The 18614-nt window shown below is 34.5% G+C and overlaps 1 protein-coding gene across 3 annotated transcripts in view; it reads left to right on the top strand.

Moving 5' to 3' along the window:
* The window catches only part of ANKRD13C (ankyrin repeat domain 13C), an 88517-nt gene that overhangs the window by 10272 nt on the left and 59631 nt on the right, over positions 1-18614 (top strand). For all 3 annotated transcript variants that reach the window (XM_055339429.1, XM_055339427.1, XM_055339428.1), the window contains exon 2: positions 13920-13961. In XM_055339429.1, coding sequence (XP_055195404.1) covers positions 13920-13961 — 42 coding nt within the window. The remainder of the gene's footprint in view (positions 1-13919; positions 13962-18614) is intronic.

Below are 18614 nucleotides of genomic sequence, written 5' to 3'. Positions count from 1 at the left end.
AAACCAGTGTGTTTCAGTGTACTCAATACAAAAAGTTTATTGATACGGTTTTAAATTTCACATTGCAGCTAACCTTTAAGAAATCACCACTTAGTTTTGTTATAGTAAAGAACATCTACAATTATTTAAAAGTGCCATTAAAATACTATTCCTTTTTTTCAACTGTGTATCTTCTGAATCTAGATTTTCTTCATATACTTCAAAGTAAAATTTACACATGATTGAATGCAAAAATAATTATAAAAGGTTAGCTGTCTATTAAGCCAGACATTAAATAAATTTATTTTAATTTTTAATTAAAGAGCTTAAAATAGCATACTCCCATCATTTATTTTTGTTTTGGGAAATGCAGTTTTTTTTTTCATAAAAAAATACATATTGATATGTAATGGAGTTATTGTAACTAAAATTAATAAAGTTTTACAACATGTAATTTTAATTTCTAATATGGTAAATATCAATAGATTTGTCCATATAAACAATCCATATAAAAGATCTTTAATAATTCTTAAGAGTATAAAAGGGGTCTTGAGACCAAAAAGTTTGAAAACTATTGATCTAGTAAAAAGCATACAGATTTTAGAGTCAGGACTCACACATTTCTAGATATATAATTTTAGGAAATTACGTAATTATTGTTAGCTTTATTTTTCTTACCTGTGAAATAGGAATAATATTTGTCTCAGAGGGTGTTGGGGTAAGATAAGGTTTATAAAGTATATAGGATAGTGTGGGCATATATAATAGATGCCCTGTAAATCCAGCCTTTTGGTTGATAATTTGCATACTTCAGCAATGCAGCGGTCTCAATGTTACTGGAATATTTTTTGTTCATTTGACAGAACAGAATTCATTTTATTTACCAAATTAGAACCGAGGCATGTGATTTCAGATTTAAAAACTACATTGTGGAAAGTTGGCAGGTTATTTTAAATTTTTAGTATCTTTTATGTAACAAATTAGCTTAAGGAGCAGGTTGAGATCTTAGAAAACTGAGGGAATGTCGTGACTGGGTGGCTCAGTTGGTTAAGCATCTGCTTTCTGCTTGGGTCCTGATCCTACAGTCCTGGGATCGAGCCTCATGGTCCTGGGATCGAGCCTCATGTCCTGCGATTGAGCCCTATGGTCCTGGGACTGAGCCCACGCTGGTCAGGCTCTCTGCTCGGTGGGGAGCCTGCTCTCTCTCTCCCTCGCCCCTCTCCCTGCTTGCACGCACACTCCTTCTCTCTCTCTCTGTGTGTCAAATAAATAAAATCTTTAAAAAAAAAAAAAGAAAAAGAAAACTGAGGGAATAGTAGATGTATAACTGGGACATCTGAGCACTTAGTTTCATGGTATACTTGGCCAGGAAAGTAAATCCAGTGTTGGCTAGAGGAGTAGGAGAAGAATGATGAAGAAAATCATGCTGATTTATATTTAAAATATTGAAATCAAAGCGTAATATTTAGTATCATTAATTATAATGTGTATTTCTGATTATGTACTTACCTGTAAAATGAGGATTGAGTAGTTGAACACAAAGTCATTTCTAGTTCATAAATCTTTTGAAAATGTGATTAATTTGACTTTGTAAAATTACAGTAATTTTAATTTGCTTCAGTAGGTACCAGTGATTTTGCCCTTTCTTTTTTTCCAAATTTTATTTTATTTGTTTTATTTTTTGGTGAGAAGAAGAGGGAGAGAGAATCTCAAGCAGACTCCACACCAGTGCAGAGCCTGACTTGGGGCTCAGTTTCACAACCCTGAGATCATGACCTGAGCTGAAATCAAGAGTTGGGAATTGGGCAGCCCTGGTGGCTCAGCGGTTTAGCACCGCCTTCGGCCCAGGGTGTGATCCTGGAGACCCGGGATCAAGTCCTGCGTTGGGCTCCCTGCATGGAGCCTGCTTCTCCCATGAATAAATAAATAAAATCTTAACAAAAAAAATTTTGGAAACTTAACTGACTGAGCCACCCAAACGCCCCACCCTTTCATCTATATATTCCTTGAGGGTTTTAAGAAAACAGTAATAATCTAGGTATATAAAGGCCTGCTTTCTTTACCTAGTGGCTCTGTCTAGACTTTGGTGGATTCTTAATTTGTTTAAGTTTTTGAGAAGTTATTACATTCACATACGACAAAATTATAAAAAGATATAAAAGATACATTATAAAAATAGTTTCTTTCCTGGGGTACCTGAGTGGCTCATGGGTTAAGCTTCTGACTGTAATCTCAGCTCAGGTCTTGATTTTAGAGTCCTAAGTTTTGGCCCCCCAGAACTCCACACTAGCATGAGGCCTATTTAAAAAAAAAAGCTTTCCTCCCACTCATCTTCACCCACTTAGTTATCCTTCTTTTTTTTTTTTTTTTTGATTTTTTTAATTTTAATTAATTTATTTATTTATGATAGTCAGAGAGAGAGAGAGAGAGAGAGAGAGAGAGAGAGAGAGAGAGGCAGGCAGAGACACAGGCAGAGGGAGAAGCAGGCTCCATGCACCGGGAGCCCGATGTGGGATTCGATCCCGGGTCTCCAGGATCGCGCCCTGGGCCAAAGGCAGGCGCCAAACCGCTGTGCCATCCAGGGATCCCCTTAGTTATCCTTCTTGACATCAACTGGTGTTACCAATTCCTTGTTTTCTTGTTACCATTGTCACCATTTAGAACATGGTCCTTTTAAATTTTCTCCTGGAAGATAGAGAAGTGAAGACAGACCACTATTATTACCTTTTCCAATGTTAGGGGGAAAAATGAGTATTTGCAAATTTAGAGATTTGATTTTAAATGTCTCTCTCTCTCTCTCTCTCTCTCTCTCTCTCTTTTTTTTTACTGTCAAATTTTTATCTCTAATCCAGACTTATTGGAGTTCCCAGACTTTATAATCATCTCCACTTGGGAATCTCAGATATTTCAAAATTTTTTGCTCAAATGTTATTATTTTCTACCTTATACCCTCCCATCCGGCCGCCCAGCCATTTATTAAATCACATCATTATTCACCTGGCTGCTCAAGCCTCAGTCATTGGGGTCATTTGTCTCACCTCCTCCTCCTACCTATACATATCAAACTCACAGGTTATTTTGAATCATTCTACTTTCTGTCTCCACTGATTGGCCTCTACCACCACTTTGAGACCAATTTTTATTATCTTTTCCCTGGAATATTACACCAGACTCTTAACTAGTCTATGTCCCCTTCCATTCCATTCTCTAAATGTAGTGAGAGTGATCTTGAAATGTAACTTGTATCATGTCATTTCCTTGTTTAAAATTCTTTAATGTCTTCTCTACTTAAAAGTAAGTTCATATTTCTTACCATGTTAAAGAGCCCCACATGATCTATAGAGCCCCCACATGATCCGGCCCTTGCCTGCTTCTCTGATACAATGTTGTACAAATCTCTCTTTTTTTCTTTGTTCTGGCCATAGTTGTTTTCTTTCAGTTCCTGGAATCTGACAGGTTATTTCTGGTCTCTTGACTGTAATGCTTTTCTTCTCATCCTTTGATTTCTTAGTTCCTCTCCTTTTTAAGATCTCATTTTAAACATTATCTCATTAGAAAGATAATGAGAAGAATTAGAAGACTGCCTGAAGAATCAGAAAGTAATGTCTTTATTATTTTTGGTCTTAGCTTTAGGTCATTTTTCTGAACACCTATCACAATCTATTTTGTCTTATTTTTCTGTTTTGTGACTATTAGTTCCATGAGGACAAAAGTTATTTCTAGCTTGTTTATAGTTGAATCTTTTGGGCAGCCCGGGTGGCTGAGCGGTTTAGCGCCACCTTCGGCCCAGGGTGTGATCCTGGAGACCCGGGATCGAGTCCCGTGTTGGGCTCCCTGTGTGGAGCCTGCTTCTCCCTCTGCCTGTGTCTCTGCCTCTCTCTCTCTCTCTCTCTCTCTCATGAATAAATAAATAAGATCTTTAAAAAAAATAGTTGACTCTTTCATATCTAGCACTATGCCTAGAACTTGGTAATACTGAGTTAAATATTAAGTGAAAATGAATGGATTTTTACCTCTGGGTAAAATGTTGAAAGAGCAGAACAATCGAACTTCTCTCCTAACTTGACAATAGGTACAATAATGACTCTAGAATCAAGTAAACTAGATTATGAGATAAGTTTTAATAACAGTAATATGTGATTATATATAGAAGTTATATTGACTGACAGGCATTCTATCCTAGAAGCAATGCAATATGACATGCAATCCTTACTGATTACAGCAGGGGTCTGCAACATAATTAAAGGGCAGGATAGTTATAGAGTTGTTGAATCACTGTTATACACTTGAAACTAATGTAACATTGTATGTCAACTATACTTCAATTAAAATTTTTTTTTAAAGCTAAGATTTAGTAAATACAAGCTTACAGGTTGTATCATCTGTTGCATGAAAGTAGCCATTAACAATTGATAAACAGCACCTCGTTATGTACTATTAAAACTTTATTTATGTCATGGCTCTGAATTAGACGATGAGAATGTGTCTAATATGGGAAACAGATGGGTGGTTGAGTGGCCCCGTCGGTTGGGTGTCTGGACTCTTGGGTCGTGATCTCAGGGTGGTGGGATCGAGCCTGGAGTTAGACTCCATGCCGGGCATAGATCCTGCTTAGGATTGGGATTCTCTCTCTCCCTCCCTTTATAGGAAATAGATAGCAGGAGGAAGTTTGTGCCCTACAGCAAGCCCACCTTTCCTTTTGCCTTCATTTATTGCTCTTCTTAAGATCATAGCTGTATCAAAAAAACAAAACAAAACAAAAAACCCAAAAACTATTCCTAGTACCTTATTGAGTAGAAAAATTCATACCAAAGAAGCAAGTGGGCAAGAAAGTTTATTTTTTAGTCCACAGCTGGATTAACCTGAGTTATGATTTTTTTTTTTTTAGTTTATTTTTTTGTAATCTCCATCCCCAAGGTGGGGCTTGAACTCACAACCCCGAGATCAAGAATTGCATGCTCTTCAGACTGAGCCAGCCAGGCACCCCGCCTAATAAATAAGTTGTGTAGCCAGTACAAAGGCTTTTGTAAGGAAGACTTTTGCTTTTAAAATTATTAGGAGCATGAATACTTGCAATTCTAGCAACTTTATCCCCCACTTATCTTCTGTTTATCTTAAACAGCTTTATTGTGATATAATTCACATACCATACATTTGAACCATTTAAGCTGTACAGTTAAAAAAAGTATTCAAAGTTGTATTCAAAGTTGTGTAGCCATTACCACAATTTGAGAACATTTTCATTACCCTAAAAAGACACCCTGTACCCTTTACCTTTCACTTCCGACCCTTCCCCCCATTTCCTTCAGCCATAGACAGCCACTAATATCCTATACGTGGAATCACACAGTATGTGGTCTTTATGACTGGGTTCTTCCACTTAGCACATTGTCTTCAAGGTTCAGCCACGTTGTAGCATATATCAGAATTTTGTTCTATTGCCAAATAATGTTCCATTGCATGGATGTACCTCATTTTATTTATATATTCATCAGTTAATAGACATTAGAGGTTTTTCTACTTTTTGACTATTTTTTTTGTTTTGTTTTTGTTTTTTACTTTTTGACTATTATGAATAATGCTCATATGAACATTTGTAAGTTTTTGTGTGGACATGTTTTCATTTTCTTGGGTATATAGCTTGGCTAGGTCATGTAGTAACTGTGTTTACCATTTTGAAGAACTGCCAAACTGTTTTCCAAAGTAGCTACAGTATTTTACTTTGTATGACGTTTTTTTTTGGTTTCCCCGTCCTTGCCAACACTTGTGTTAAGTCTTTTTTCTTATAGCCATCCTAATGACTATGGAGTGGTATCTCATTGTAGTTTTGACTTGTATTTCCTTAATGGCTATATGATTTTAAGCATCTTTTTGTGGGCTTATTGGCCATTTGTATATCTTCTTTAGAGAAAAAGCTATTCAGATCATTTCCTATTTTTAAATTGGGATTTTTCAGATTATTATTTAGTTTTAAGAGTTCTTTTTTTTTAAACTTATTTAAATTCAATTAGTTAACATATAGTATATATTAGTGTCAGATGTAGAGTTCAGTTATTCATCTGTTGCATATAACACCCAGTCCTCATTACATCAAGTTCTTTATATATTCTGGATATTATCAAACATATAATTTGCAAAATATTTTCCCCTCTGGGTTCTCTTTTTACTTTTCTGATGCCATTCTTTGCAGCATATTTTAATTTTGAAGAAGGCCAGTTTATTATTGCTTTTGTGCTTTTGGTGTATCTGAAAAATCGTTACCTAATCCAAGGTCACAAAGGCTTACTCCTTTGTTTTGTTTTTCCTAAGAGTTTTATAGTTTTAGCTCATACATTTAGGTTCATGATTTATTTTGAATTAATTTTTGTGCATAATATGATTGATCCATTGATATATAGTTCTGTCTTTTCATGAGTACATGCTGTGTTGATTACTGTGGTTTTGTAGTAAGTTTTGAATTTGGGATGTGTAAGTCTTCCAACTTTGATGTTCTATTTCAAGAGTGTTTTGGATAGTTTGGGTACTTTGACTTTTTATATGAAATTTAGGATCATCTTGTCAGTTTCTTCAAAAAAGCCAGTTGGGAATTTTGATGGAGAGAGTTTTGAAATTATAGACTATTTTTAGAAGTACTGTCATTTTACCAGTATTTAATCCACAAACTCAGGATTGTCTTTCCACTTATTCAGGTATTTCTTTCAATGATGTTTTGTACTTTTAGGAATATGTCTTGCACCATTCTCCTTTGATTTCCATGCAGCAACTATCTCTCAAATGTTTGATTTTCTTTGTTTTATCTGTAGTATTAGAATAGAGTCTTACAGGGAAATACTTAAATATCAGCTTGTTCTTTTTGCTTCAGAGTTTAGAAAAGGTTTCTGCTGTTCATTTTTTGAATGAATTGAGAGGAAAGTGGGAGCAGTCTGATTGTCCTTTCCCAGAATAGATTTGAATACATTTTCATTTCAGGAAAATGGATGGATGGATGAACAGAAAAAAAAAATCAATTGGTGGTCTTTGAAAAATACTCATTATACAAGAAGTGTCATTATAAGTATCCTGAAGATACTGTTAAATAAAGTCCTAATGGTATAGGAAATTGAATGAAATAAAAAATTCATTTGAAAACAGACTGTAGTGGAAAAGAAGAAAAATTAAAAGAATGAGGGATAAGCTATAAATAGTGAAGCTACACTTGTATAGATTTCATCTTATGAGTAGTATATATTTCCAGAGAATAAAACAGAATAAATGGATCAGAGACAATACTCAAAGCTATAAGAAGAAGACATTTTTGATCTAAACTTAGTTTAGACTCCAAAGTCAGAGCTCATAATGTGTTCCAGGGAAAATTAATGAAAAGAGAATATGTGTATCTTAGTGATATTTTGAAATTTAATGAAGAATTCTATACATACACAAGTAAAGAACACAGATTATTTAACAAATGAATATCAAATTGGCTTCAGATCTCTCCATATTAGATCTTCTGTAGAATTCTTTCTAGGTAAGTATTCCTTTGTGAAAAATACAGTAACATTCTAGAAAATAGAGTAACCCCATGCTAGCATTCCTGAAAAGTGTTATTTAAAGAAGTATCCCAGATCATAAGAGATGAATTTACATGATTAACCCAAGAAAGGAGAAGTTGTATCAGAAAAAGTTTGAGAAAGAACATTGAAAACAGTTAAATATACCATAGATGAAGCCTAATAATCATAGCAAATATGATTAGAGTCTTGAAAACAAAGTTCCAAAAAAATCTTTTACTTCAGAATTTAAAAGACATGTATTCTATGAAGGGTAAGAAAAAGGTTTATAACTCCTGATTAAATTAGCGAAACAAAAATGGAGATGAAAAAAAAGTATTGACTTCCTTATTTTTTTTTTTTTTTTTTTTGTTAAAGAGAATCAGTGATGTGTGGCTGGCTTAGTTGATTAAGCATCCCACATTGATTTTGGCTCAGGTCATGATCTCAGGGTCATGAGATTGAGCCCCATGTCAGGGCTCTGTGCTCAGAGAAGTCTACTGGAGATTCTCTCTCTCTCTCCCCCCCTGCTTGTATTCTGTCTCTCAAATAAATACAATCTTTTTTATTATTATTATTTTTTTTAATAAATTAATTTTTATTGGTGTTCAATTTACCAACATACAGAATAACACCCAGTGCTCATCCCGTCAAGTGTACCCCTCAGTGCCCGTCACCCATTCACCCCCACCCCCCACCCTCCTCCCCCTCCACCACCCCTAGTTCATTTCCCAGAGTTAGAAGTCTTTATGTTCTGTCTCCCTTTCTGATATTTCTCACACATTTCTTCTCCCCTCCCTTATATTCCCTTTCGCTATTATTCATATTCCCCAAATGAATGAGAACATACACTGTTTGTCCTTCTCCGGTTACTGTGGCCAAGTTCAAAAAGGGTGTTGCCTGAGTTCTTCTCTGGGATTTTGATGGAATCTTGTCTCACATTTAGATCTTTCATCTATTTTGAGTTTATCTTTGTGTATGGTGCAAGAGAGTGGTCCAGTTTCATTCTTCTGCATGTGGATGTCCAATTTTCCCAGCACCATTTATTGAAGAGACTGTCTTTCTTCTAGTGGATCGTCTTTCCTCCTTTATCGTATATTAGTTGAGCATAAAGTTCAGGGTCCACTTCTGGGTTCTCTGTTCTGTTCCATTGATCTATATGTCTGTTTTTGTGCCAGTACCACACTGTCTTGATGAACACAGCTTTGTAGTACAACCTGAAATCTGGCATTGTGATGCCCCAGATATGGTTTTCTTTTTTTTAAAATTCCCCTGGCTGTTTGGGGTCTTTTCTGATCCCACACAAATCTTAAGATAATTTGTTCTAAGTCTCTGAAGAAAGTCCATGGTATTTTGATAGGGATTGCATTATACGTGTAAATTGCCCTGGGTAACATTGACATTTTCACAATATTAATTCTGCCAATCCATGAGCATGAAATATTTTTCCATCTCTTTGTGTCTTCCTCAATTTCTTTCAGAAGTGTTCTGTAGTTTTTAGGGTATATTTTGAGAACCATTTGAATGGTAAATGGTTCTCCAACCTTTTATTTTCAGGTTGTAGGTGTCCTTCTGTCTAAAATGAGTCTCTTGTAGACAGCAAATAGATGGGTCCTGTTTTTTTATCCAGTCTGAAACTCTGCGCCTTTTGATGGGGTCATTAAGCCCATTCACGTTCAGAGTTACTTGAACTTCTTCTTAAAGGGGAGTTTTAAGAGTCCCCCTTAAAATTTCTTGCAGAGCTGGTTTGGAGGTCACATATTCTTTCAGTTCCTGCCTGTCTTGGAAGCTCTTTATCTCTCCTTCCATTTTGAATGAGAGCCTTGCTGGATAAAGTATAAATAAATACAATCTTAAAAAAGAAAAAAAATGTGTGGTTTTTTTTTACTTTGTTAGATAATTGTGAGTTTGAAAATATTTTCTAAAAAGGCATTAATTTTGCAACAAATATAATTTAAAATATATCTGCCTATATTGTGTTATTGCAGAAGATAAATTACAAATTACATTTACATAGTCAAAAAAAAAAAAAAGAATAGAGGAGCAAAGCAAAAGTGCTTAAAAAATAGCAGTCTCCCAAAGTATGGTTATGGCAAATAAGGTTTTCTATTCCTATATTGTATTAGTAATGATTCTTGCCATTATAAGTGAAACTCATACTAGCTTAAGCCCAAAGCTTAAGCTTCAACTGCAAACTAGCTTAAGCCCAAAGGCATTTATTGGTTCATATAACTGAAAATGATAGGGTAGGAGCAAATATTGGACATGCATGTATCTAGACCTCCTACAGTGTTTTTAGGACTTTAGAAAAAAAATTTTTTTTCTTTAAATAATTTCTTAGTCTGCTATTATGTAGAACTTCCTTCTTTCCTGTTGCAGTTGGGCTTTATCTATTTCAGTTTTCAACCTCTGCACTTGACATTTTGTGCTGGAGAATTCTTTGTGGGAATAAGCTGTCCTGTGCATTGTTAAGGTATTTAGCAGTATCCATGGCCTCTACCCTCTAGATGCCATCAGCACCCCCACTCCTCAGTTCTGATAACCAGAAATGGACTGGACACCACCAGCTGTTCCCTTGGTGGAAAAATTGTCCTTGATTGAGGACACTAACTTATTTGTAGAAAATAGTTGGTCCCATACTCATCTTCAAGCACTGTGGTTCCAGGAGCAAAAGACAGTCTTCCCTACCAGTTCTTTAAAAGAAAGGAAGAAAGGAATGAAGAAAGGGAGGGAAGGAGGGAGGAAGGAAGGAGAGAAGGAAGGAAAGGTAGGTAGGTAGTTTGCAGAAAAGAACCTTGACTTTGGTGGGAATTGTGTCCTTCCCTGAAACAGTTTTCTATTGGATATCAGACTGGTTAGGTTTAAGTCATGTCTTCTCCCTGGCTCATGTATTTAAGGCATGAGATTTGTTACTGAAAGAAGTAGGGGGAAAAAATTCCAAAAATAATAACTGTGACATCTGGTAAATGAGAAGAAAAGGACACATCTAATGGAGGTTGGAAAAAATGGAAAATTTGTTGTTAGTGGTAAAAAGAATATGAATGGCAAGATTAATTACTGATAAAATGGAACTGATAAGAATGGTTTAAAAGCACTAAGAGAGTAATTATATTTTGATAGAAGTTATGATCATTAGTGCTTATAAAATTATCTTTATGCAGTAACAGTATCAAAGAATAGAAGGCACAGTATCACAGATAGAGAGAAAAGTTAGCAAATAAAATCAAAGTAGAATTTCTGCTTGTAGTAATGATAGACTAGATTATTAGGACTAGTCTTCCTTAGAAGCAAATAAGAATAAAATATTCAACTTAAGGGTACTAGAGATCTAATGACGTAGGAAGGAGTTACTGGGCCAAGATCTGGCAAAAGATGGAAATCCAAAGATCTGAGCTTTGCATTTTAGGTTATTTTTCTCCAGTAGCTTTTGCAAAGCCAAAAGAAGTAGTTAGAGGCTGAGCTGCACTTTTAACAGCCTCACTGTGCTAAGAGGACAAAAGATAGAGGTCAGGGCCTACCGAGGGTGGGATATCTCTTAAACACTCTGCTTTTTGGGCTGTAACTTGAAGAGCTTATACCTTAGGAATAATAGTGAACAAAAACTGAATCAGCTCTGATGGAGGCTGGAGCGCAGCTTTGAGTCATTTGTGAAGGCCAGAAAAAAATGTCAGTCCCTGGATTAATGAGGTCTCATACCCCCAGCCACATGTCAAAAGCAAATGAAAGTATCTGGAGGATTTGTTTCTTAGGCTTCAAAATTTTTATATAGAGAGCTCATGAAATACTATATCCAGTATATAATTAAAGATGACCACTTATGCTGTTCAGTTTCTCTGGAGACTGAACAGCATGAGTGAGAACCAGGGGAAAAGAAACCCATGAGAGCTTCGTTTATTGTAATTCTTATTAGAGGCTCTAAATAACAATGCTTATTATGTTCTTGGGGGGTAAGAGACAAGTTTGAATATTTAAGCAGAGAACTGAAATTTAAAAATTGAAATCATGTATTTGAAAGTGAACAAAGAAATTCTCAAATGAAAAAATAAAAACCTGAAATTCAAATAGAATAAATAGGCTTACCAAGAGGTTTAGACCCTGAAGAAGACAGAATTCATAATCTTGGAAAAAGGTTAGAAGAACCTTTATATTATATCTATAATGAAAATGGGAAGCGAAAGAAAGAAAGTTAAAAAAAAATAGAAAGGGTGAGAAATTCTACATTAATTGAACCCCAGGAGAGAAGAGAGGAAGGAAATGGAGCTAAAGCAACATTTGGAGAGATACTTGCTGAGAGTTTTACAAAATTGTTGAAAGACACTGACTCAAAGACTCAAGAAGTCCAATACAAGCAGAATAAAAAGGAGTTCACATTGGAGTGAAATGGCTGATAATTAAAAACACAACAACAACAACAACTAAAAGCAACCCACAAATGTAGCCCAAAATGTCACATTACTTTCAGAGGAGGGGTAGAAAGTCCTATAGCTGGCCTGGCAGCAAAAAAGGAACCCTAGGACCACATAGAGTGCTGGGTTTTGGTTGCGGGGGGGGGGGGGGGGGGGGGGGGGAGGAAGGGATAACAGCCAGTCAATAATTATGTGCTCAGCACAATATTCTTCAAGATTGAAGTTGAATATGTGTTTACAAACAAAAAATTCACTTATCTCAAACCTCCACAAAAGGTAATCTTGAAGCATATGTTTTGGGTAGAAGAAAAATGAGTCTGATGGAAGGTTAGAGATGAAGAAAGGAATGAAGAGCACCAAAAATGGTAAATATTGATTCTATAGAATAAAAATACAAACTTGTAGGACTAGATAAACTTTTATAACTAGCATAAAAGAAGATACCTAGCTCCCTAAAGGGTATTAAATATTTGGAGGACTGAAGTTTGTCTTTTGGAAAATAGCTTATACCAATAACTTGGCAACTAGTGAAGTTCACTTAGTATTATAAGCAAAACCTTTTTTGGGGGGACATGCTTCAATGTATGATTATTAGTAAAGTTTGCATATCAACTAGAATTAGTTATGAGATGTGAAAACTGGGGAGTTTCCCTCATCGCTAAGGGAAATTTGATTTTGGAAGAACATAATCTGGATTATGTTCCCCAAATCTGTTTTTTTTTTTTTTGTTGTTGTTCCCAATAGTTAAGATCAAAAAATTTATTGTAGTCCAGATTTTTTGTTTTGTAAAATTAGAGAAAATTTAAGTTTAATGAATTTATTACACTTCTAAATTTTGCACAACATACTATTTGCCGTATTTACAGCCAACAATTCATATTCCATTGTGCTTTTATTGAGCAAAAGATTTTGTGTGTGTGTGTGTATGTGTGTTAACCATTTTGGCAGTTTTTGTCAAGCTAAGAGATTGAGGTAGATCATATATAAGGTTTTTAAAAAATGTCAAATCTTGTTTTATTCTGTACATGATTTTATTGGTAAAAATTATTCATGTGCCTTCTGTAAAAATGCTCATATCTGAAAATCAGTGTACATTAATTCAGTAAGTTTATTTTCAAGTATCACTGTAGTTTTGCTTTCTTTTATAATGAAAATGTTTTTAGGTTACTAGTGTGGCTTAGGGTACCATTTTGAAATTAAATTAATCATTGCATAAGATCAACTAATAGGATCTAGTTTAAACTTTGTAGCATAGCCTATAATTCACATTAATTTTCTTTTGCTCATCTTGCCAATATCATTATTTACTATTCTCTTTTACCCCCACTAGTCATATTTGTTTGTTTTCTAAATATAAACTGTTCTTCCATTTGAAAGTAATTTGAGGGAATTGTTTTTAACATGGAATACTAGTCTGTGTTGCTTTGTTTGCCTATAAATTTCTAACCCATTCGTCAAGACTCATTTTAGTCTGGTCCCTCTCCAATAGTTAATTCTATTTGCACAGGCAAAATTAGGAGGTCTGTTTTATGTCCCACTAACATGCTATACTCTCTTCTGTTCTAATAAATAGTAATAGCAATTATTTATTTTCCTATCAGTTTAAGACTTCTGAACAACTTGAGGGCTGGGATTGGGTCTTTTTGATATCTGTCTCCAAAGATGAATATATAGTAGATATTTAAATTCTTTGCTGAATGAACAAAGAGCGATATATAGAGAAATTAGTAGCAAAGGAATCTGTGAAATCTATTGGGAGAAGAAACCTCAAAAGTAAACTGGGCATCCTTTTTATGGTGGGTGTTGAAGGGGGAGGTGGAACACATTGTGTTTAGAAACCATGGTGTTTGACTGACTTTGAATTTGCCACATAAGCAAGAACATTTTGTAGTCACCGTAGTTTTGCTTAAAATCTGCCAGTGAAATTTCTGAAGGAACCAAAACCACTTTTAAATAAGATTTCCTATGTTTTTATACTAATTTAATTTTTTTTTTTTAATTTTAGGAAACACTCCTTTACATCTTGCTGTGATGTTAGGAAATAAAGGTTAGTAAATATTTTCTTTCTTATGTTTAACCTCATTCATGTATTTTCACATTTAGTTAAAATTTTAAGATGGATTTTGTTTTTTGAGTTTTTAAAAAATCTGCCTGATTTTTTAATTTACTAATTGAGTTAGGATTCAGTATATTAAAAATAACAATATTTTCTCACTTCCATAGTTCATCTTGAGAGTTAGTAGAAATCCTGTACTAATTTTATGCTTTTTGAAACTATGATTTTTTTATTTGCTTTATCAAGCAAACATTTATAATTTCCAAATATTAAGATTTGTTAATTATTATAATCCTTTAATAGGGATTGTTTTGTATATCTAGACTTAGAAGTCTAACGTTTTGTATGTTATATGATTGTAAAAACTTGTTTATTCTTTAATTAAAAAACACCTTTGTAGACAGGTGATTTAAAAGATACACTTTAAAAAAAAATATTTATTTATTTGAGAGAGAGAGGGAGGGGCAGGGGCAGAGGCAGAGATAGTGGGAGAAGCAGAACTCTCCCGGGACCCTGAGATCATGACCCAGGCTGAAGGCAGATGCTTACCTGACTGAGCCACCCCAGCGTCCCTAAAAGATTTACTTTTTAAGGCTGTTTTTTTGCGCTGTCCTATTATTCCTATTCAGGAAGAGAAGTAACCAAGACTGTATGAGGAATCAGCCATCCTTCGTCTCTCTCTGTATCTACCTGCTTACCTGCCATCTGTCTTATCTTTTATGGTGTGTCTGCTGTTTTTTTTATATATTTGTAAATTATATTTGTAATAAATATAACATTAGGAGGAAAACAAAGCAAATGTGTAAAATGTTAACTATTGAACCTAGGTATAGAGTATTTGATCAATCATTGTGATCATCTTTCTGTTTTTCTGTATATTTGAAATTTTTTATAACAAATTATTGAATGAGGGCAGCCCGGTGGCTTAGCAGTTTAGGGCTGCCTTCAGCCCAGGGTGTGATCCTGGAGACCTGGGATCGAGTCCCACATCAGGTTCCCTGCATGGAGCCTGCTTCTCCCTCTGCCTGTGTCTCTGCCTCTCTCTCTGCGTCTCTCATGAATAAATAAATAAAATCTTAAAAAAAAAAAAGTATTGAATGAAAAACAAATGGTATTGTTATGCTTCATCATAGGTTAATATTAGTCTGTCTAAATTATATTTCACAGAACATTAGTTTTATAGCACACTGATAAGTATTTAGAGGCAGCTAGTATTTCCAGGTCAAATCAATTTGAAAAATAGTGGATTAATAAGTATTAAGCAGTTTCCTTTATTTTGGACATTCCTAGAACTTTAATGTGCTAATATGCATTGTGACCTTCTGAGTTGGGGCAGGTGTTGGATATATAGTCATCTTTCCCCAAAGTTATTTGATTTGCTTTTTTCCACATGTAGCTTGAGAGACTAGAGTTCTGTTGAATGTATTTTTGGGAAGCACTTGGTTAGATGATTCAGGGTCTACAAATAATGTCAGTGTTTGCTTTTTCTGAATCCTTTTCATGTAGAGTAGGTACAACTATACTGAAACCATTTACATTTTTTTAGTTACATACTCTTTCTTTTTTTGTTTTATGGCCTTTTAATATGTTTTTGAGATTTGGTTACAGGAGCAATATTTAAATCTGTAGTGGAAGATAAAACATCTACCTTATTAATTCTGTAAATTAATTTTTCATTGTACCACTCTTCGATCTGTGCCACTACATTCTCTTTTTATCTTCTTCTTTATAGATAAATAAACTATACCTTTACTGATTTTGTTGTTGAAGGAAAACTTGCTATTTGTATACTTGTTTGTAAACATGGTAAAAATACCCAGGACCCTCAAATAATGTTTATTCATTGATTTAAAGAGGGATACCCTAGGACTTTTACACTATTATTTACTTTTCTCATTCATCTTAACTTATTAACCTTATTTTTTCACTATTAAAGTCTGATATTTTTTTTGAATTTCTAGGTCTGTTGGCCACGGCCTTCTAGGTTGGGAGGTTGTTGAATTATGGATTTGAATTGAAATGGAAAGAACATTATACTAAAAGAATATTTTAGAAATCCTTAGAAGATGAAATAGAAAAGTAATCTATTTCTTATCCTTTTGGTTAGACATCAGAGAAGGGTTCATTAGGCCAGTTGCTGCAACTTTTAATTCATTCTTTTGGATCTGCAGTTTTTGTATAATTTTTTCCTTGAAATAACTCTAGGGTTAGTATTTCTGGATGTTCCTTTTTCTTTGCACTGTCCTATTTAGCTTATTCTCTCTATATTTTATTATGTTCATAGCTCTTGCTTATTTGTATGTGATTTCTGTTCCTTATAATTTCATTTTATCCATCTTAAGTCCTATTTTCTTTGTCGCACATTTATGCATTTTTTAAGCCTTAGTGCCTGGTTGTTAATTACCTTGTTTTTTTTTTTTTATTGACTTGTTAAAATTATTGGGAGAGGCATTTGATTGATCTTGCTTTTTTTTTTAATGTATCAGATTATGTCATAGGTGACTGGTGTATTTATGATTATCTGACTTTTTTTTAGACTCCCATTTCTACGTCAGTTGAATTATGACAGGTGAGTGAAAGACAGACATTTAGCAGGGTTTATGGCGTATCAGAAGACACTGTTGACATGTCTAGCATGTACATAGATCATACCAATCTTATACCTTAGTTTACACAACTAAGATATTGCTTTAGATTGTTGTCCATCTTGCATTTTAAAATTTTAAATTAAAAATTTTAAGGATTCTTAAAGCCTGTTTTTAAGGCTATTAATAAATGCTTCTTGAAACAATAAATACTTCTTGAAATAATACAGTACAAAGACATATAAAAGTATCCTCTCTTCTACTTTTTCCCCTAATAGAATTAACATTAATAGCCTAGTGGGCATCCTTGCACCCCTTTCTCCTTATTTATATAGCATAGGGACTTAATTTGTTTTTACTAAAGTTGAATCACCATACACAGTACTTTGCTAAATTTTTCTTTTCACTTGAAAGTTTATCATGAAATAGTTATATATAAGTCTGTAGATTTGTAGTCATAGTTTTGTTCCCCTAACTTCTTTATATGTCCACACATACACACTTAACTTTCATAAAACCCCATCATGGTAGATTTTTTTGGAGAATCCATTTTATTTATTTAAAAAAATTCTTTTTTAGCTGTGCTGTTGTCCTTTTTCCTTATTAACCCTCATCCCTTTTTTAAAGTCTTTATTTAAATTCCAGTTGGTTAACATACAGTGTAATGTTAGTTTTAGGTGTAGGATTTAGTGATTCATCACTTATATACAACACCCAGTACTCATCACTACAAGTGCCTTCCTAAATACCCATCTCCCATTTAAACTATCCCACTGCCCACCTCCTTTCTAGTTACACTCAATTTGTTCTCTGTAGTTAAGATTCTCTTTTCCGGTTTGCTCCTCCCACCCATGTTCATCTCTTCTTAAATTCCACATATGAGTGAAATCATATGGTATTTGTCTTTTTCTGGTTGACTTACTTCTCTGAGCATAATACTCTCTGGATCCATCCATGTCATAGCAAAATTGCAAGATCCATTAGTTTTGATGGCTGAGTAATATTCCATTGTATATATTTACCACTTTTTTTTTTTATCCATTCATCAGTCAGTGGGCATTTGGGCTCTTTACATATTTTAGCTATTGTTGGTAATGCTGCTATAAATATTGGGGTGTATGTACCCTTTCTAATTAGTATTTTTTGTATACTTTGGGTAAATACCTAGTAGTGTAATTGCTGGATCATAGGGTAGGTCCATTTTTAACTTTTAAGGAACGTTTATACTGTTTTCCAGAGTAGCTGCACCAGTTTGCTTTCTCACCAACAATATAAGAGGATTCCCCTTTCTCCATATCCTCACTAACACCTCTTGCTTCCTGTGCTGTTAATTTTAGCCATTCTGACAGGTGTGAAGTGATATCTCATCGTAGTTTTTGATTTGTATTTCCCCGATGATGAGTGATGTTGAGCATCTTTTCATGTGTCTGTTGGCCATCGGGATATCTTCTTTGGAAAAATGTCTATTCATGTGTTGTGCCCATTTGTTTACTGGATTATCTGTTTTTTGGGTGTTGAGTTTTATACATGATATATTTTGGATACTAACCCTTTATCAGATACGTCATTTGCAGTTATCATCCCTCATTCTGTAGGCTGCCTTTTAGTTTTGTTGATTGTTTCCTTTGCTGTGTAGAAGCTTTTTATCTTGATGAAGTCCCAATAGTTCATTTTTATTTTGCTTCCCTTGCCTCAGGAAGACATACCTAGAAAGAAGTTGCTGCAGCCAGTGTCAAAGCGATTGCTGCCCGTGTTCTCCTCTAGGATTTTGATGGCTTCAGGTCTCACATTTAGGTCTTTCATCCATTTTGAATTTATTTTTGTGTCTGGTGTAAGAAAGTGGCCCAGTTTCATTCTTCTGCATGTTGCTGTTCAGTTTTCCCAACACCAGTTGTTGAAGAGACTGTCTTTTTCTCCCTGGACCTTCTTTCCTGCTTTGTTGAAGATGAGTGGACTCTACACTTGTGGATCCATTTCTGGGTTTTCTCTTCTGTTCCATTGATCTGTGTGTCTGTTTCTGTGCCAGGACCATATTGTTTTGATCACTGCAGCTTTGTAA

Source organism: Nyctereutes procyonoides, unplaced genomic scaffold, assembly GCF_905146905.1.
Source record: "Nyctereutes procyonoides isolate TBG_1078 unplaced genomic scaffold, NYPRO_anot_genome, whole genome shotgun sequence".
Lineage (NCBI taxonomy): Eukaryota > Metazoa > Chordata > Mammalia > Carnivora > Canidae > Nyctereutes > Nyctereutes procyonoides.
The sequence above is the reverse complement of the archived record's forward strand: the minus strand, read 5'-3'. Positions and strand labels throughout refer to the sequence as shown.